Source organism: Phyllostomus hastatus, unplaced genomic scaffold (assembly GCF_019186645.2).
Source record: "Phyllostomus hastatus isolate PE091 unplaced genomic scaffold, TTU_PhHast_1.1 phas_scaffold_78, whole genome shotgun sequence".
NCBI classification, from domain to species: Eukaryota; Metazoa; Chordata; class Mammalia; order Chiroptera; family Phyllostomidae; genus Phyllostomus; species Phyllostomus hastatus.
The window spans coordinates 34,613,581-34,634,800 of record NW_025334041.1 but is presented as its reverse complement, the minus strand read 5'-3'; the positions used below and the strand labels follow the sequence as shown (position 1 = coordinate 34,634,800).

Genomic DNA, 21,220 nt, shown 5'->3' with positions numbered 1-21,220 from the left:
CAGTTTAAGAATTTTGGGAGTAGATTCATGTCATATGTGTATTATTAATCCTAACCTGAGGATATGATTATTGATTTTAGAAACAAAGAAGGTAGGGGAGGGGAGTGGGAGAGAGAGAGAGAGAGAAAGAGAAAGAAAGAGAGAGAGAAAGAGACATTGATGAGTTGCCTCCCATATGCACCCTGGCAGGGGATCAGACCCACAACCTAGGTACGTGCCATGACAGGGAATCGACAGGAAGCTCTCTGGTGCACTAGATGGTGCTCCAACCAACTGTGCAACCCGGCCAGGGCAGACTCCTATCATATGGAACCTCTGGAGCAGATTCTTGCTGTGTTCTAACCTACAGATGTATTGAAAGATTCCATGGTTATGAGACATGGTTTCCTCAGAGATGGCTGGTAATCTGTTCTCTCTTTATGATACACATTTCTACTTCGTTCTTCCCTTCATCATTGTGGTAATTAAGATAACTAGTTTGTTCTTTCTACCAATTTTTATTTTAGCTACTTGGGAAATAACAACAACAACAACAACAACAACAAGAAAATATTTCTGCAGCTCTGGAATTCTCTCATTTTGTATCCCAATAAATAATGCCTTTGGGAGACTGTCAAGTTGGAGATGAAAAAACATCTTTTGAATATTGTTGATGGTAGAGACTTACTATCTTTTTCCCTTTCTTTTAAGGAAGACCTTTGCTCTTTCAATATTTTACTTAGATTTTTCCTTGACTATGTTCTTGGAAAACTTTTGGGCAGCTGAGATAGTAAAGAACAAATCTGATTCTTTAAGAATTTAGAGTGTGTATATTATGTATGTGTATATGTACAGGTGTTATACATGAGTGAGCAGAAAATCTAGAATCATGTAGTTTTAGTCTTTAGTTCTAGGAGAGAAAAAGCCTTTTTACCCTATGTAAATTTGTTTCTCAAAGACAATTCTATAGAATCTTGTGTGCCAACTGTTCATTGTGGGAGTTTTTTTTTTTATTCAGTGTTATTTCTGATTTCTTTTTTTCTTCAAACACTTGGAGCAGTCCCTTCAGTGGCAGTGAGCCTTAACTGTCAGATGTCCCTAACATCTATATAAGGGAGATGAAATGAAGCAAGCAAACAAAAATCCATTGACATAACGGAACCGGGTGAAGCGAATCTTGATGTGAAGAACTCACAGTTCTTATTTTTATTCTTTGGTCATGGCCTGTTTTTGATGTTGCCTCCAGGAGAGATTGTGACCCAGCTGGCAGAGGCAACCTTTATTTCTAGGTCTGCTTTTAAAATTATCTGATTTAGAGCTGAGATGACTAGTTACTCATTTGAGAATATAAAATCTAAACTGCTTACTCCTTTTCCCTCCTCTACTCTTTTCACCTATGCTATATTTAGCTTTCAGTAGTTCCATTATTCTTTGCAACAAGACTTTATATATTCTTTTGACCATAAGCCATTTTAAAATGCTTTTCTCATAGCGTTTTATAATTAATATGATTTTCAGTTTACGTTTGGGGAATAACAAGATGAGGCACGTAGTAAGTTTTAGTAACTTCACTCTAAATCATATATCAAGTCAATAGTGGGGCCAGGAAACGGTCTCATCTTTCCCCTAATGCTTTCTCCTAAGCATTAAAGATGAATATCAGTTTCCCAAGGCTGATTCATCTGAGGGATCGTGTCTGCTGATTTTGTTGCATCCAAATGTTGGGGTTCTTTGCATTCAGATTTAATTACAGCTCAATATGACTACATATTGTATTGTTCTCAGGCTACTAAAGATCTTAAAGGCTTTGACTTTCAGGATTATGTGAGTAAGCATTTTCTTGTTCAGGCCTTAAATTGAAGGCCTAGTAATGGGAGGTTAATGGCTAGGATGATGGAGGGACTGATTTATCAGAAGATAGCTGCAGCATAAATAGGTAATGAGGCTGCCTGACTTCCTGAATGGAGATGAGGAAATCGGAGCTGGTGCCAGTGTCCGCAAGTCTTTCTGCCTCCAGCTTTGGGAGCAGGGGCCACCGGGAAGAGGAGCCCTCAGCGACCAGGGAGGGACAAGGTCTTTCAGTGCCATCAGACCTGGCAACTCAGTGGGGCGAACTCAGGGAGTGCCTCGCAAGAGCTCATCTTTTCTAAGGAAAGCCAGTTTTGGGGGTACATATGACTTCACCTACAGGTTCCTGGGTACTGAGATTTACATGACATAATCTCTGTACTCGTGTAATACTTCCTTAAACAAGGGTATGTTCACATAAGTTGAACATGTTTACATTATGTTGATATCAATTGCAAGATTTTTTTTATATTAAATAAAGTCAACATCAAGAGCTGGCTTTTGAATTAGAGAGTAAAGCCAACTAGAAGATAATTCCATGGGTGGTTACATGTGAGACTCATGTCGGTAGCTCTTCAAAAAATATTGTAGGAGGTTGAAGCTATTGGCTCCTTTTCTTACTTAGAAAAAGAGTGTGTTGAGAGTGCTGTGTGTGAAGCAGTGTGGTAAAGTGTTTGTAGAGATGGTTCTGGAAACCTGTAGGCCCTCATTTCGTTTATCTGGGAAGCCACCACGTGGAATTCCTTTTTCTTCCTTTTTGGCTTTCTCTTACCCTTCCGCTCCTTAAAAAAATTTTTAAAACTTTTTTCATTTTACGGAATTCAGTAACAAAACTCAGGCAGTAAATTGTTGAAGAACATAGATTTGCAGGAAATATGTAGGACTTTAGTAAGTAGATATCAGTTTTCAGAGTTAAACTTATTTTGTCATAAATTATGAAGATAAGGGAAGGGAGCTCTTGTTGACCGAACATCTCTTATATCAAAGCTCTTTACATCCATTTCCTGTTATTTTCAGGATAACGAGTACATTTCTTACATTGTTTTATAATAGTGGTTCTCAACCCTTGGCCATCACCAGAATCACATGGGTAGCTCTTTAAAAAATACCAATGGTCAGTGTTTACCCCAGACTAAATAAATCAAAATCTTTGAGTTTGGGGCCCAAGCATTGTTTTTTCTTAACAAGCTTCCCGAGTGTCTGACGTGCAGCAAGCATTGGGAACTACTGATTTAGAACCTGTTTGGCATCTGCAGTTCCAGCCTGTTTTCCAACAGTGGATGCCTCGAGTTTCTTGCCTCAGGAACACAGCTTGTCCCACAGTTCCCTGAATGTGCCGGACGTTTCCCACTTTTGTGCCTTTCTTTGTTGGTCCTTCTGCCTGGATGTTTCTTCCTGCTTTGTCGTCTGAGCAGCACCCTTGCAGCTCTCTGTCACCCTGTAGTCAGAAAGCTGCTGTTGTATTTTGTACATGTATCTGTTACTGGACTTTTAAATACCCTGTGATTTGTTTAGTAGCTCCCCTTTTTGACTGTGGGTTTCCTGGATGCAGGGACCATGATGGTTAATTCTTCTGTATATCCCCAGGCCCTGCTATATATATTTCCTCTGAGGTACGGTCTGCACTCCACAAAGGTTGAATGGACTGCAACTTGTACTTTAGTTATCACAGTAAATCTGCAAACTGTGTATTGTTATTTTTGCTCTTTTAGAGTTGAAAATTTTCAGTTAGAGATATTTTTGCCCTAATTTGTTCTATTAATAATTGGAAGATCCAGAATTCAGACCCAGCTCTGTCTGACTTTAAAGGCTGTGCTTTTTGTTTTGTTTCATTTCATTTTGTTGAAAAATGTCCTGCTGCCAGGCAGTTTAGATCCTATGATACTAAATGCAGAAAGTTGGATTTTATGACTAGGTTGGTTAAAGATAATGTGTAAACTAATGCAATGTATGATACAGTTTATGAAAACTATAGGCGTGATTGAGTTGAGCAGATGCAAAGCGGAGAGGTATTTAACAAAGTGTTAGATACAGATCTAAGGGTAGGACTCACCAATTTTCTTACATATGTCATGCTAATTATATATTAAGTAGAACTACTGGATAGAACCCTCTGTTAACAAATGCCATTGTAATACAACTCTGCTTCATAAAGTTAGTTCTATATCTTAACCACCTAGCCTGGGGGAAACTATCTTGCTGATGTGGCCACTCAAATTCTAGAATGAGCAATTTTAATGTTAATAGAACTGTGGTATCAGTCTCTGTGAGCTCTTTTATCAGAAGTTCACATGAGGCAGTGGAGTAATTATAGTGAGGTTATGGTGATTTTTTAATTGGTCTTTTTCTGACGTAGAAGAAGAGGCTAATAATATATATGAGTGATTATTGATATATTGTTTTTTTTTTAATTGAACTCAAGGTATTAGACACCAGGAATAACACTTGTATTAAAAAAAAAAACTTAGTTTAAGCGATCACATGGCACAGAAGTATTTAGGATACAAAATAGCTAAATGTTCTGTTACTTGCTTTAAAAACTTCTTTTTAATACTATTCATTATTTTCGCAGTTATCATGTTGCACACAATACAATTTGACTGACAATACTCCCACCCACTGGTATTCGTTGATTCATTATTCAAGTTGGGCTTAATTAAATACCAAATTACCTTGTCTTTCTCCTTGTGTCAAACTTCTGATTCTACCATGAAAGTTTAGTGTCAACTTTGCTTTAACAAATGGTTATGAATAAGGCAGTCTTGAAAAGTTAATTTGTGTTTGTTCTTTTGGGCCCGTTCATTGGCTCTAGGAGACATGGGGAGAAAAAGGCTGCCAAGAAACAAAATACATAAGGAGCAGGGGGTTATATTAATATTAACTTCACATTTAAATTTCAGCTATTGCCCATGAATAATAAACAGGCCTAAATCTGGAGATCTCATCAGGTTCTTTTGGTCCTAAAATTCTATGATTCATTTTTGAAATTTGAAATTAAAAGTGTCCTTATGTAAATACATTGATTTATTAGTTTGCTTGCCATCTGGTTATTTTATATTTTTGCATTTTTCTCCCTCAATCTTTTGTTTCACAGCTTTTATAAATATCAACCTCACTGCTTGTCTCAGTCCTTAAAACACAGAAATACACACACGCTTTACTATACTTATATATTTTTTCCTTTAAAGACAAATTTCTGCATATATCTTAAACCGTAATTCTTAATTTCTAAGGTTGTAATGAAATTCACCTTAGAATGTGTATCAGATGTGATAACATTATTGATTTGCATGATGAAGACAGAGTTGTAAACATTGTTTTTCATGTTTAATTTTCTTTTCATGACTCTAAAACGGAACCCAGTAAAACCTGCAGGCACCTCTAGCTGCAGAATGGAAAGCAAGGTTGAAGCATGATGGAAAAGGCTGGCCGGGAGGTGATAACCCTGCTCTGTTTCCAAGTATGACCTTGGAAGGGCATTTGCCCACACTAGCCTGGCCTGAGTTTCTTTATTTGTAAAATAAGGATGTTGTGTTATGTGAGTTCTAGGGATTCCTCAGTATTATAATATGAAACTCAAGTGTTCGATTAATAGTTTTAAAAATCACAAATCATATCTGTGTAATGCATTTCTGTAAAATTATATTTTTCAAATATCTCTGAGAGCCATTTAGCTTTTAATCTTCAAGTTCAAGTGAATAAATATTAGAATTTTTTTCTTTAGCAATATATGTTAGGCACCCTCCCTGACCCTGCACTCCAATTAAAATCCTAATATTACACTAGTTCTGTCTTCTCAAACATTCATTTTCTTTTCCTTTAAACTAAAAAGGTGAGGTCTAAGGGCAACCTCCCAAGAGTCATCCTGGCTCACTTCAACGGTATCGAGTTGTAAGCTGGATCATTAATACTGCATGAATTCTACTTAATTTATTATTTCTGTCAGAAAACCTAAAGTAGTAAATGCCTTTCTTTTGTTTGGCATCCTTGTTAAATTAGACATATGGGGAAGGTGCATTAGGTTCCTGAGTGGTAGAACACACGTAATAGGAGGAAACTGTTTATGAGCTGACATTTATTTTAGTGGTCACCACCATAAGTTTGGTTTGGCTGGGAAGTCTTATGTGTGGTCCTTGTGCCTCTATGGTGTCTGCGAATGCCTTGGTTAGAACCAAGCCACAGAGGAAAGTGAACACTGGTCAAATCAAGTCTTTATGGAGCTGCTTTTTCAAATGTTCAAGAAATGGCGCATTAGTTTTTCATTGCTGTTCAAAGACATTACTGCAAACAATGTCATAAAATGACAAAAAATAATTTTCTTAAAGTTCTGGAGATCAAAAGCTCAAAATGGGTCTTCAAGACTAAAATGAAAGTCTTGGCAGGGCTGTGCTCCTTCTGGAGGCTTTAGGGGAGACCTGTTTTTTGCTTTTTCCAGTTTCTAGAGGCTTGCAGCATTCCTTAGCCTGCGACTGACTTTTTCTTCCGCTCATTCTGATGTCTGTTTCCATCATCACATCTTCTCTGACTGGACCCTTCATGAGACTCTGGCTTTACAAGGGCCTTTCTGGTTGGATGGAGCCCACCTGGATAATCCTGTATAATCCAGTTTAATCTCCTCATCTCAGTGCCCTTAAATTAATCACATCTACTAAATTCCTTTTGCCACATAATTGTTCCTAGGTCCTGGGAATTAGGGTGTGGGTATCTCTGGGCCATTATACTGTCTGCCACGGATCTCATCTGGTCATTCAGGTGATCAGTGACATGTCACCTCCTCAGAGAAGCTTCTGGGGCACCTAGAATCCCACCTACCCTGGCCACCTGTTGACCTTCTCTTATTAAATCTGAGAATAGTGTATTAATTTTCTTAAATTTATTTTTTATTTAGTTGTTTATTTTCTGTCATTTTATTGTCACTTTGTGTCCCTGTGCACTTGATAGTGAACCTCACCAGAGCAGAAACATGGTTAGTCTTCTCCACCACCTTGTCTGCCGAATCTAAGTGGTCCTCAGAATTCGGCAGACTTTCAGAAGATGTTTGTCAAATGAATCAGTCTGTATGCCGTCTAAGGAAGCCTTGCTTACATTTAAACTACGTTAATATACTCCTCTTACTATCAATAATGCAAACTTTTTTTTTTTTTACCAAACAGCAGTTACACATGCTGTCAGTAGATTTTTTTTTAGTTTTAGTAGTGGATTTCTCCTTGGGACATGGGTGAGATCAATAAAATGAAATACAAGATATAAAATGAAACTCCTGGAAAAAGAAAACATGAGTTAGACAGAATTAATGCAAACAGTAAATATCTTGCTAAAAAAGAATGGTAACGTCACAACACTGTGATGAACAAGACATGGCCTCTGCCCTGTTCAGCATCATAAATGCATAGACGGAGTGAAGGAGAGGGAGGTTCGTTATCTGTTGTGACATCAATTCTGGTAAGCAGAGCTTACCTCAGTCTGTTCCCAAAACAGGATAGTTAGCATTTTAGGAAACTCAGAGAGCTCTCAGACAAAAGGAAAAACATTCACATTGGCATTAAGAACAACCCTGATGGGAGGACTGCCTTCTATAAGTAGGTTGTTTATAGCTGTTCAATTGTTGTTCATTTATGTATCCAGGTGATTGGTAAAACAGACACTCAAATGAATTGGTCAGTTAGGAAATACTTATTGAGTACCTGATGCAAGTCAGTACTGAGGCCCTGATTTTAAACTGCTCACTATCAAGGAGGAGTAGAAAAGGAGGCTGGGCGAGGTTGGGGTGACTTTGTGGAAGAGGAGTGTGTGGGCTGAACTGTGTCTCCTCCAAAATATACATGCTGAAGACTTAACCCCCAATGTGACTGAATTTGGAGATAGGGCCTTTAAAGAGGTAATTAAGGGTAAATGACATCATAAGTGTGGGCCCTAATCCAATATGCCTGATGTCCCTATAAGAAAAGAGGGAGAGAGTTAGAGATAGAGATGGCAGAGATAGAGATGGAGTTAGAGACAGAGAGGTAGATAGAGAGAGATGTGTCTGCTGTCCACCTGCAGAGACAAAGGGTCACATGAGGACACAGTGGGAAGGTAGCTATCTGCAAGCCAAGGAGGGAGGCATTAGGACAAACCAAATCTGCCAACACTTTGATCTTGGACCTCCAGCCTCCAGAACTCTGAGAAAGTAAATTTCTGTTGTGTAAGCCACCTTGTCTGTGGTTATGGTAGCCCTTGGCAGACGAACACAAGGAGGAATTTGACCTAAGTCTTGAAGGATGGATAGGGCCATTTCTGGGAAATAGTGAAGATCACTGCCTAAGGGCCTGATTCAGAAAAGTGCTCAGCAGAAGTGATGAGTGAAAGCCACAGAAAGAGTTGGCATGTACATAGCTTGTTGAATTAAAGACAGAAAAGCAACTGAGTGTGAATGTGGTATGGGTGGGTCGTTGGGGGACTTGGGTGCCATTATGTCTGGGGTCAGGGAGGTGATTGTGCAAGATCTTGATATGCAGGGAGTGGAGGTTCGTATTTGACACAGTAGAAAATCTGTGGCTTACGTTTGGTAAGAAGTCAGTTTTGGAGTGATCAGGGAAGATATGATCTGCGGCATATATGGAAGTGAAAAGTAAGATGTAGCTCCAAGAACAATCGTAAAAATAAAAAAGAAGTGAGAGTTTTGTGATAGCTGGTTATTATTGGGAAGAATGAAGAGTTTGGTTAATGAAATTAATGAGGCTGAGAGGTACCAGGTGGTTCTTCATCCTTGGGGTTTCATGAAGATTGGAATATGTTTGTAGTTGAGCTACTGCATTGTCCTACCCCCATAGCTTTTAAATACTTTAAAACAGAAATGTTATCCTTTCTTTCCAAAAAGCTTTATTGTTATTAATTTAAGTGTTCTCCTTTCACCTTATATCATAAGCCCAATGTGTGTGAAAATTCCAGGGATGTTCAGGTGCCCTTTATGCCCCAGACTCCTGGGATATTCCTTCCTAAGATGCTCTGGTTCTCCTTCCTAAGATGCTCTGGTTCTCCGAGAAGCAACACCATCTGCTTCACATGCTACATAAATTCAGTTGCTCAGATGGTTTTTATCTCTAAAATAGTGTTTGTTTTTTCTTGCTGTAGGAATTGTACATGTTTATTTCAGAAATTTTGGATACTATAGAAACACATAAACAAAAATTCAGCCCTGGCTGGTGTGGCTCAGTGGATTGAGCACTGGCCTGCCAAACAAAGGGTCACTGGTTTGATTCCTAGTCAGGGCACATGCCTGGCTTGCAGGCCAGGGCCCCAGTAGGGGGTGCTCAGGAGGCAGCCACACACTGATGTTTCTCTCCCTTTTTTCTCCCTCTCTCCCCTTCTCTAAAAATAAATAAATAAAATCTAAAAAGAAGAAAATAAATAGTTAAAAAAATAATTCATAGTCCTGCTACTTAGATACAGGTATTCTTAGTATTTGGGGAGTCAAGCAGAATGAACAGTTTTGCTTCCTCCTGTTTTTCTGTCAATTAATGTGATTATTCAGTATGTTAATATAATGTAATTGGTAACACTATATATTTTTTAATTTAGAGTCCCTTGTGATTTTTCTCTGGGAGTTGCAAGAATGACATAGAAAATAGTGATTTTTTTCTGAGAAAATTTTGATAGGTGATATTTGCAGTAGATGGGCAGAGGTTCAGTTTTGCTCTTGGGAGGCTATGGAAGGCTCTGTGAAATTATGTTTGGTAAATTAGAACTGACATATTTTTGAAGTATGTATTTGTGACAGAATGAAAAGTTTTTTTAGACCATATTCACTGCACTATTTTGCTCTTGAATATATTTTGCTCTGTTTCTTTTTCAATTTTAAAGGAGCCAGTCATTTAATATAGAATAAAATAAATGAAGTTCAGTGTTCTCGAAAATGAAATGGTTAGCTACTTGAAATAAACCAGAAAGGTAGGGCACTTGCCCTCCATGGTTAGGTGGTATCTCAGATTGGTGAATGCTTTCTAAACTTAAAAAAATATTTTTTAAAATTTTATTTATTTTTAGACAGAGGGGAAAGGAGGGAGAGAAACATCAATGCGTGGTTGCCTCTCACTTGCTCTCACTGGGGACCTGGCCCACAACCCAGGCATGTGCCCTGACTGAGAATCAAACCAGTGACCCTTTGGTTCACAAGCCAGCACTCAATCCACCAAGCCATACCAGCCAGGGCTGAACCTTTTTTAATTGAACATAGACTTGCTTGTAGTCTGATTGCTATGGCTGAACAGTAAATACCTTTTATCTTTTTGATATTGCAGTTGACTCATGTTGACCAGGCCAGCTTCCAGCTTGATGCCTTTGGAACATCATTTATTCTCGATGTCGTGCTAAACCAGTAAGTCTTTGTTGAGCTGCCTCACTTTCATCCAAAAACACATTGAATCCACTTTCTTAGCCTTCTACAAAGTTCTGCTTTCCTACTACATTTTGCTTCATCTTCCTGTATCAGTTAACTACATTTAAAACTACTTTATCTATTAATATAATATCTTTTATATCTATTGTAAGTTATAAAGTCTGGCAAACAACAGGAAATGGATACCATTTGAAATTGAAAAGCTGTAACAGTTTTAAGAATGTAATATGAAGGGCAAGACTTATTTCAATATTTTGCATAAGAATATGTGATCTAAGTTACTATGAATGATAATGAATTGTGAAATAATACTTTTGGTATTAAAATATCTTTCTTAAAAATAGCACAAAAGGGAAAGTTACCCTTTTGCTCAATGATTCAGAGGACTGGCTGCCAGATGTGTTATTCCTAATAATGCCATTGGATGCTTTGATTTGGGAGTTGATTTCTGTGAGGTTTGGGGTACTGGGATTATTCTATAAGTACCATATAATTTTGGAAACTGTCATTTGTCTATCTAGAATTTCAGGTTTGGAAAACAGAATTTTAGGTTGGGAAGTGGTTTTTGATAAATCACTGGATTTAAGCTCTTCCCTTTGGGTAAATCTAGTATCTAATAAGTCTTGCAGAACTTTTAGTTGCCTGTTCACTTTTGTAAAAAAAGCATTTGCATCCCACTTTTTATCCTGGGCAAGTGGAAAGAGGCCGGTGCTCTGCCAGCCAGTGTTTCTGAGCTGAACAGCAGTGACCAATAGCTTTGCTAAACACAGCTGTGTAACAGCTCAGGAGGAACATTTGAGGCCAAAAGGACAGCATGCAGACCTAGAATGAGAACTGAAGCCCAGGTTGTCTACACTGGGGAACCAGGTAAATGGAAGACTGAAAAAAGGATATTTGAGGCAGGACTTAGAGCTGTGATGTCTGGCCTCTTGTGGATGTTACATATAAATTAATTCATTTAAATAAAATTGGAAATTCTGTTTTTCAGTTGCATTAGCCACATTTCCAATGCTCAGTAGCTGTGTGTAGCTCATGGTTTTCTTCCTGGACAAGGCAGGACATTTCCGCCATTGCAGGAAGTTCTGCTGGACTGTGCTGGTTTGGACACTTCTGGGGATGGGCACATGTGAACTATTTGATTACTGAGCTAGGCCAGTCATTTTGGTCCATGTTCAAGGGGTTTGTTTAATAATTTTACTAGTATTGTTACAGAACAAACAAGGGGGGCCTGGGACGATATACTGTTATTTTAAAAAAAGCCCCCAGGTCTGTCATGTCCGCCGCCAGAGGAAAGACATCTCTCAATGCCAGAGATTCGTGAAAAGGAAAAGAAATGTTTATTTAATGCTATACAAACTTAAAGTAGTGACCTAATGTCTATCAAAAATCCTAAAGTCCCTTAAAACACCCACAAACAGACACAGTCCTTCCTTCCTTCCTCTTTGCCCAGTCCAGAGTACTGTATCTCAGGAAAGGAAATAGAAGTCCATGGCTCAGGCAGTCCTCTGGTTCTTAGTTAGTACTCCATCTCGACTGGGAGATCTCCCTGGGTTCCCGGCACCCTCAGCTGAGTTGCCGGGATCTCTGCTAAAACCAGGTGGTGGTTCCCCCTTCTAAAGCTGTGGGGGTCCCCACTCTGGCACAGGCACGTGGTCCTCTCTCCCAGGGCCACGGGAGTCCCCACTCTGCCAAAGCCGCATGGTTCTCCCTCTCAGGGCTGCAGGAGTCCCCGCTCTGTCAAGGCCGCGTGGTTCTCTCCTCAATGGCTGCCGTGTCTGGGTTTAAATCCCTGCGCCAATCTTCCTCTGCAGCCCCATTTCCGACTACTCCTACACTCGGGCACACTTGCCCTCAATCTGCTGTCTTCTCCAGCTTTTCTGGTCGCCATCGTGGGTCTGGGCAGGTGTGACACCATGTCATGGAGCCAGTCTTCTCCGAGCTCCCACGCAGGCGCTGTAACTCGGGGGACCTGCCCCCCAGTCCCACCTTGGGGGGGAGGTCCCTTTCCATCCCCCTTGCCTAGAGCATGGCCATAGCTATTTAGCATATCTAAGTGACCAGCCAAAGGCTATAGGTATGTTAAATGATCATGCCATGGATTAGCTGCAAAGCTGCCCTGCATGTTCTTGCTCTGTGTGCCCCTTCCCCCAACTCATACCTGTGGGGGAAGGGGTGAAGACACCTTAAAATCTCCTGGACACCTTGAGTTCTGGACCCCATTTCGAATGCCTATTTGGGGTCCCCCCTCTTGGCTGCACCCTGTAACAGTATCCTAATTCTTATGGGATTTATTTACAAATTTGTGGCAATACCATCATTGTGCTAATGTTAAGCCATGTGTTAGTTTACTTTTTAATTAAGCTGTCTCAAAAGGTACACTTTGTAAGTAATTCTCCCATCTCCTCACATTTTTATAGTTCACAAACAATTTAAATACTAAAAAAAATTGTTTTAGATGGAAATTGACTATTTGGATGATCCAGGAATGGGAGTTCTTTCTATTTTGATAATATATATTTTAAAAATGTATAACATAAATTATATTTCTACTATGCTCATTAAAGTAGAGTTTATTTTTTAAAAAAGTTAATGGCCTGGGCCCTGGCTGGCGTAGCTCAGTGGATTGAGCGCGGGCTGCGAACTGAAGTGTCGCAGGTTCGATTCCCAGCCAGGGTACATTCCTGGGTTGCAGGCCATAACCCCCAGCAACCACACATAGATGTTTCTCTCTCTCTCTCTCTCTCTCTCTCTCCCCCTTCCTTCTCTCTCTAAAAATAAATAAATAAAAACTTAAAAAATAGTTTAAAAAAATAAAAAATTAATGGCCTGGAACATAAGTAGTTAAATGTTTTATACCACACTGTATTTTTTAACCTAATTTCATAGGGTATGAGTAAGATTGTATTAATATGATCTGTATCTTGTATTCCTGGTTGATATAAAAACCCTAAAATTTACATCTTTAGATGATTCATTACATTTTTTATCAACTTTGATATTAAAGTTGTTTTTTTGTTTTTTTTTGTTTTTTTTTAGAGAAGGAAGGGAGGGAGAAAGAGAGAGAGAGAAATATCAATGTGTGGTTGCTGGGGGCCATGGCCTGCAACCCAGGCATGTGCCCTGACTGGGAATCGAACCTGCAATGCTTTGGTTCACAGCCTGCGCTCAATCCACTGAGCTACGCCAGCCAGGGCCGATATTAAAGTTTTAAAAAACTCATTATAAAAGCATGTTTGCTCCTTAGAAAAATAATGAAAAAGTAGAAAAACAGCATAATTCTACCACTCAGAGATTGACTACCCTATTTTAAGTCACTCCCCTACCTGCCCTGCTACCTGTTCTCCTGCTCTGGTTCACTTTTAAAATATTATTCATCACCATTTAATAGGTTGACTCATATGAAGTTGCCATTTTTGCAGGGCAAAATTTGACTGCTAGCATTTTTATATGATCAACTAATACCCTGTGTTTTAATTATTTTGTTTATTGCCTTTTTACTCCCACTAGAATGTAAGCTCCTTGAGGGCAGAGATTTTCTTTTCCTTCTCTGCTGTGCTGTATTCTTAGCACAGAATAGGTGTGAAGTTGCTGGGAGGTTACATTGAATGGAAAACCAGAGGCTGGAATTAGCCAGGAGACAGAGGAGATGGCTGGATGAGGATGGAGGCTGTCAGGGAAGAGTGAAGCAACAAAAAAGAAAACCAGGACAAATGTTTGGGACTAGCTTCTAAAAACTGAGCATGTATCTTTAGGTGTGACCTGGAAAGTCGGGTTCCTGGGGTTCTATTTCAATGGCTCTCTCCCATCTCTCTGTTAAGTCATTTTTATGTAGCTAGCGCCTGCCTTGATTTCTGGTTTCTGACCACCGTAACACCTTGATATCAGTGTTCAAACAAAGAACGGGTATTTATTCATGTCCATTCTTCCCAAACCACCTTACTTCCTTTGGAGAAATCTGAGCTCCAAAATGTTCTGCTCTGTACCCGAAGGAAAAATACATATGATCATATGTATCAGAGCATGAAACTGAGAATTCTAGGGGTGAAGCAGAATTTCTTTTGAGATACTGACAAAAAACCTTCATTGGGCATTCTACTTCTTATTGCAGTGGGAATTTAAAATCACAAGAAGTACAAAGGATAAAACAATAGTATCAATGGAAATTCCCAGACTGAGAAATATGTGGAGTCTTTTTTTTTTTGTCATCTATATTAAACATAGGTGGCAGGTAACTAATTTATGCTATGAGAGCCAGGATGATTTAAACAAAGGTGGGTTTTTTTTTCTTATTTTCTGAGAATATTTTTATTTCATGGTTTTAGCTTATGTATTGTATTGTGGTTGTGTTGGTTAGGGAGCAGGAAGAAGAAAAATTGAATATGCTCTTTAAAAGCTTTTTTCTTATGAAGCAATTTTAGGGCTGTGGAACAGGTAGAGTTTTTTGTTTGTTTGTTATGTTCTAAACCAGAGACAAATATGTTTATCAGTAGCTGGAATCCAGTTGCAGAATGGGTCAAACAATACATATTTTTAGATTGGACTGGAAAGAAAAATGTCATTACATATTATTCCTTCTGAATGTTCAGTAAACAAGATTATCTCTAACCAAATTACGCAAGAGTTCAATGTTTGGGTTGTAACTTCTACAGGAAGCAGATAAAGAATATGGAGTAGTTAAAAATGAAAAGCACAACCAGTGCCTATTTTGTCAAGATTATGAAGGGCAGAAAACAATTTTCAGTTCCTTCATGGGATCGTACAGCTGTAAAATTTCACTGTTTAGAACAGCGGTATTAATAAAGCCAAACATATGGCCTGACCTGGCCAAACTAGTCCTGAGGCCACATCGGGCCTTTCCAGGGGTCAGCGACTGGTATTATATTTTATTGTGAACCGTCTCTCAGAATGAAGAAGGCTTAATATAGACATTTAATTATATTATCTGAGCAATTTAAGCCAAGTCTTTTCCTGTAAATCTCTCTCCTGTTTTTTAAGAAGTGGGTAATTAAACTGCCCCAAATAATGAACAAATATTGAAAAATTTTCATTCAGTAGTCCTTGGTTCTTTTACAACAGGTGACTTGAGAAAAACAAACCACACTAGTGGACAGACACACATGTGCACACACACCCCCTCCACAAAGAAGCAGACACCCCACATGGACTGTGGTTGGTTGTTTTAGGATATGAAATGTATAATTGGGAAGAAAGAACCCATCTTTTATAAACTGTTTTGGAAGGGATTCTGTGAGATAGCTTGCAGATCTCGGATGATCCTATTCCTAAATTTTGACCGTATTTTACAGATTTTTTTCCCTTTTACCTTGTTACTCCAGTAACAACAAAAATAGTTCATTTTAGTTATGATCCTTCTGTCAGTCTCTCTTTTTTCCCTATTTCATGGTGCGGGGGAAGTGGGGAAGACCCCAGGGACTCAGACATGAAGCTCTCAGATGAGGTTGCCCATGCGGAAGGGGGGGTGGGGTAACGATGGCAGGGGAGGGACATGTGGGGGGCAGGGCAGGAACAAGCCAGACAAGGAAAATTCCAAATCAGTTCAAGTGGGCAAGTCTAGTCTTGTCTTCTCTCATTTAGGAGAACCATTTGCCCATTAGTCACCTCTTGCTTGCTTTGCACTTGGACTCTTGAATTTGCGGGGAAAGTAGGAGTCACAGTGGATAAAAGACAGGGTATGAATTCAACTGGAATTGGAAGTTAGCTCTGGAAGCATTTCATTTACTTAACTTAATGCCATTTACAACATTGCAAATATAAGTAGGTGTTTACAGTGTGGGTAAAAATAAGTGATGAAGATAAGGTAAAAATAAATGATGATGATATGTGATGATAATGGATAACTATAGATTTCACACCATTACTAATAAATCTCTAACTGAATATCTTGCTGTTCAACTAAATTATTATGGCAAATAATTGTTTATTTGTACATTCAATACAAAATTATTGTGTAGAAGAGAAATCTGTGTTAAATAGTCCTTGTCAGCTATGGTCTTTTTCTTTTTTTACACACACACATGTATATAAATACATATGTATGCACATATGTGTATATGTACACAATATATATGAATGTATACAAATATATGTGTATGTATATACATATACAAATATACACACATACATACATTTCTTAAGCCTCTAGTAAGTGGTAAGAGTTCCAGACCATGAGGACTAGTTAGAAATGAGGAAATAAGCTCCCTCCTGTCAGGGAGCCTGTATTCTAGTCAGGAAGACAGAGAATATGTTAACAAAGTCATTTCACAGATTGACAGTGTTATCATTAGCAAGTGCCTGGTGTGAAGGTGAGGGTGCTATCTGAGCTGGTTGTCAGGGACAGGCCATCTCTGAGGAGGTGACAACTGAACTGCAGGTGCCCCTAGGTAGAGAGAACAAGTGTCAAGGCCATGAAGCAGGAACAAGTTGAGCATGATTGAGAGACAAGAGGGTTATTAAATGAGGCTGGAAAGGTAGCAAGACTGGGATCCCGGAAGGCCTCATAGGCCACGGGAGACTTTGGATGATAGTGTAGCTGAGGTTACTGAATTTTCCCACATCACATGTTGCATCATTCACTCCTTCCCCAACTGGCTTATGATCCTTTTTTTCGTCATATGTAGATATTATATATTTTAATGCCTTTTCAAAGCAATCTTTTTTGAAGATATGTTCATTAATTATCACAATACTACTGTATTATTTACTATAGCTTTATAAGTATCTTAACATATAGCATGGAAAACTATTAGTTTTCTTCTGCAAAATTTCTTAGATATTTTTGCCTTTTCTAATATGGAAAGTTAGGATAATTTTGTCATTTTCTTTTTGGAATTTCAATTGTGCTGTCACTAAACCTATATTTTAATTTGGGAAAAGTACATGTTTTTACAGAATTAGTTTTTCCATCTAATATCATTTGTGTATTTTTAAAAATGTAAGCAAATTTTTATGTCTCAGTAAAATTTAGCACTTTGGTTTTATGGTCCTGAACATTTTATGTAGAACATTTTGGTGGGAATTGTATTTTTGTTGTACTGTGAATATTTTTCCATATTTTATAATTTAGTTATTGATGTTTTATAAGAAAGTAATTGATTTGTGTTGTATCTTATTAATTTTCTTAATATTGCTCTTGGTTTTTCATGGTTTCTTCTGGGTTTCCTAGTTATACAATAATGTAACTGGAAAATCATGACAGCATTTTTTTGTTTCCAAAATAATTATACTTATCACTGTTGCCCACCTTAATATTTTTTTCCAAAAGTTTCTGAACTCTATTATTTGCTGATAGTAGCATTTTTGTCTTTTTTTTTGTTTTGTAATAGGAATATCTCTAGTATTTACTGTTAAGTAGAATGTTGATCTATTGGTTTTTCAGAGCTAATCTTTATTATGGTAAAGTAGTTTCTCATCTTGTTTATTAAGGGTTTTTTTTTTCTTTCAGAAATGGGCATTAGATTTTATCAAGTGTTTTTCTAGTCAATTCAAGTGAACATACAGTTTTTCTTATTTGACATGTTGTGGTTTATTATATTAATATTTTCTGCTATTAAAAACTATCCTTGCCTGCAAAGATAACCTCTACTCTGTCATGTTGCATAATTCTTGTAGCCTGTATGTTGCTGGCCTCTCCAGTTGCGAAAATGGAACTACACTTCCTGTTATTACCAGAAGTATGATGGCACAAGCTACTGTTGGCCTTCCTGCTGAAAACTACCTCCATCTCCAAGGGTTTCCCTCAGCTATTTCCGAGACTTGTTCTCTTGTCTTTTATCTTGCCACTCCCTTCCTGACTCTGAGAGATGCCCTGCAGTGACCCTCATGATAGCTGCGCTGCTGAGCACAGCTTCCCCATCCAGTGATGTATGCTAACATCTGCCTGGAGCGATCACTGCAAGAACCCACAAGCCCAAACCACAGGCCTTCCTCTCGGAGGGTTGGTGCCACCGTTGAGAGAATGTACATGTATCTTCTTTTCAGAGCGAGGCGGAGAAAAGGGCAAGTCTTTTCTTTATCTGGCTCACCGCACTTGACATTCAGCCTCAAGGTGAACAGCAGTGGGGACATACACTCTCAGAAAGTGAAATTGGCAGACATGTAGAGGCACAGGTCTGCACTGAACACCTTGGGTGTAATTGATTTTCTCCACCAGTTCAGGCTTTCCCAAGAGTTCAGAAAACTCCAAGTGTTCACTCTGGGGATCGGCCTCCACGCCAAGGAGGGTTGCCCAACTGTAAATTCTAGTTTCCGTTTTAGAAAACTGGAACTGATTTTAAGGTAGTTTCTAGATTAAAATTTTAAAACTCAGTCTCTTCAGGTACTCCATTATTAACGACTAAAATAGAAATTATGTTATATTATTAGAATTTTTGCATCAACAATCATGAGATTGGTATTAGGTTTTTTTATATTAGAATTAAAAAGCTGTATTAAATGAATTTTGTTACTTATGAAAATACCCTGAAACATTATGTAGTATAAGAGTCATACAAGGGGGGACCCCAAAAAACAAAATTGATTTATTAAAAAATTGTGTGTGTATTCTTACATGTTTAAACTTCAGTCACCTTTAAAGCACTCTCCATTTGATGTAATACACCTATTGAGACTTTTTTTCCACTGTCAAAAGTTTTTGAACTTATTGATTTTTATGCCTTTTAGTGCTTCTATTGTTTTTTGTTTCACCTTTTCCACGTTGGTAAAACAATTCTCTTTGAGGACTTCTATTATCCAGGGAAACAAAAAAAGTCATGCATGGAATTTCCCAAAGTTGGCTTAAAAGAAAGTTGGCTTGAAGAGAGAAATCTGGTGAAGGGAGAGGGTGGGGCATAGGGGTCATGCCATTTTTGATCAAAAACTGCTGAACACTCACTACCATGTGGCCAGGTGTGCTCATATATCACCCATCACAAAATGGGCAAACACACTGAAACAGTCTTCAGAAAAAAATTCACTGAAGCCAAACTCAGCCTCTCACAACAGTGCCAGTTGGTACACTGATACAGGCTCACCCTCCAGAAGATAATTCTGTTTTTGGGGGGTCCCCCATATATATATATATATATATATCATGTTGAAAAGCCATTATCTTTTTAAAAACATTTTAAACCTCACCTGAGGACTTGTTTTTTCATTACTTTTATTCATTTAATGAAAAATAGAGACATGTATTGAAGAAGATACATGATATAAGAAACATACTACATAGGACAGTGACACCTCAGTCCCCTTCAAAGTAGGCATCTTGGGACCTCACACAGTTCTTCCAGTTGCCATCAGCTGCCCCGTTGTATTTTCCTGAATATCATCAATGGTCTGAAATCTCTTGCTTTTCAAAGGTGATTTTAGTTTTGGGAAAAGCCAGAAATTACAGGGTGCCAGGTCTGGGCTGTAGGGGGGCTTACTTTTAGAAAGAGAGAGTTGGGGAAAGGAGAGACAGAAACATTAATGCAAGAGAGAAGCATCAGTTGGTTGCCTCCAGTATGTCCCTGGACTGGGGATTGAACCACAAACCTTCAGTTATGGGACGATGCTCTAACCACCTGAGCCAAACCTGCCAGGGCCAAAAGCCCTTATCTTTATCCTGACTAGTCCTGCAACCTTTTAAAAGAGATAAGTCTTGAGATTTTTTTTTAAACCTCACCTGAGGGTATGTTTATTGATTTGAGAGAGAGAGAGAGAGAGGTAGAGAGAGAGAGAGAGAGAAGCATCAATGTGAGAAAGAAACCTTGAATGGTTGCCCCCTGTACACACCCCAACTGGGGATCAAAACCCGCAACCTAGGCATGTGCCCTGACTGGGCATTGAACCCACAACCTTTTAGTGTACGGTTTGACACTCCAACCACTGAGCTACCCAGCCAGGGCTAAGAGATAAGTCTTTGATAAATAATATTTTTGATGGATATTGATGTGTTCATCTATTTGTTTCTTTTAAGCCAACTTTGGGAAATTGTATTTTTCCAAAGCATTGTTCACATCATGAGCATTTTAGTTTTATCAGTATATATTTCTATATGCTTTTTAGATAATAATTTTTAAAATTTCTCCTGTACCTATTGTATATCCTCTTTCTCAATAGTACTTTTATTTGTGCTTATCATATATAATCTTATATATAATATAAAGACTTTAGGAACATATTTATTGCGTATAACTAAACACTCATGGTTTTTTAAAAAACAATTTTATTGAGGTATTTTTACGTGTCATAAAATTCACCCATTTCAAATGTACAGTTCAATGATTGTTTAGTACTTTACTGAGTGGTGCAAGAGCTTCACCATAAATCAATTTGAAAGCATTCTTCATCTCTCCAGTAAGATCCTTCATTCCCACTTAACCTTAATTCTACCTTCTTACCTCCAGACCCAGACCATCACTAATTTATTTCTTATCTTTATAAATTGGCTTTTCTGGACATTTTATATAAGGGGAATCATACAATATGTGTTCTTGTGTCTGACTGCTTTTATCTGGTGTGGTTTTAAAGCTCACCTATGATGTAGCTTGTGTCACTAGTTCATTCCTTTCTATTGCTATTATTTGATTGTATGGATATACTATTGTGTCTATCCATTCACCTGATGATAGGCTATTCGGTTGTTTTGGTTTGGGGCAATTATGAATAACGCTGCTGTGAACATTCACATGCAAGTCTGTGTGTGGATGTAAGTTTGCATTTCTCTTAGGTAGATGTGCAGAAGTGGAAACATTGGTAGTTTTATGTTTAATTGTTTTGAGAAATGCTTAACTTTTTCAAAGTGGACTTTTTAAAAACTTCATGCAGTAACAGCTGTTTTTCTGTAAGTTCTATTTCATAGAGGGGATTGCGCCAAATATACATATTTGCTAAGCTTTCAGGTTTCCAGTCCATGTTCATTGCAGGTCTGGAAAGAGTTCCATGCTTCTCATGGTTATGATCTATGTTTTGATTCATAATAAAACTCTACCTTTGAGATTGATATTGAATTTTGATACTTTATACGGGGTAAGATTC

General features: G+C 38.3%; 1 protein-coding gene across 16 annotated transcripts in view; it reads left to right on the top strand.

Moving 5' to 3' along the window:
- The window catches only part of ADAM22 (ADAM metallopeptidase domain 22), a 225,794-nt gene that overhangs the window by 23,900 nt on the left and 180,674 nt on the right, over window positions 1-21,220 (top strand). For all 16 annotated transcript variants that reach the window (XM_045826929.1, XM_045826916.1, XM_045826915.1 and 13 more), the window contains exon 3: window positions 10,107-10,183. In XM_045826929.1, the coding sequence (XP_045682885.1) occupies window positions 10,107-10,183 (77 nt within the window). The remainder of the gene's footprint in view (window positions 1-10,106; window positions 10,184-21,220) is intronic.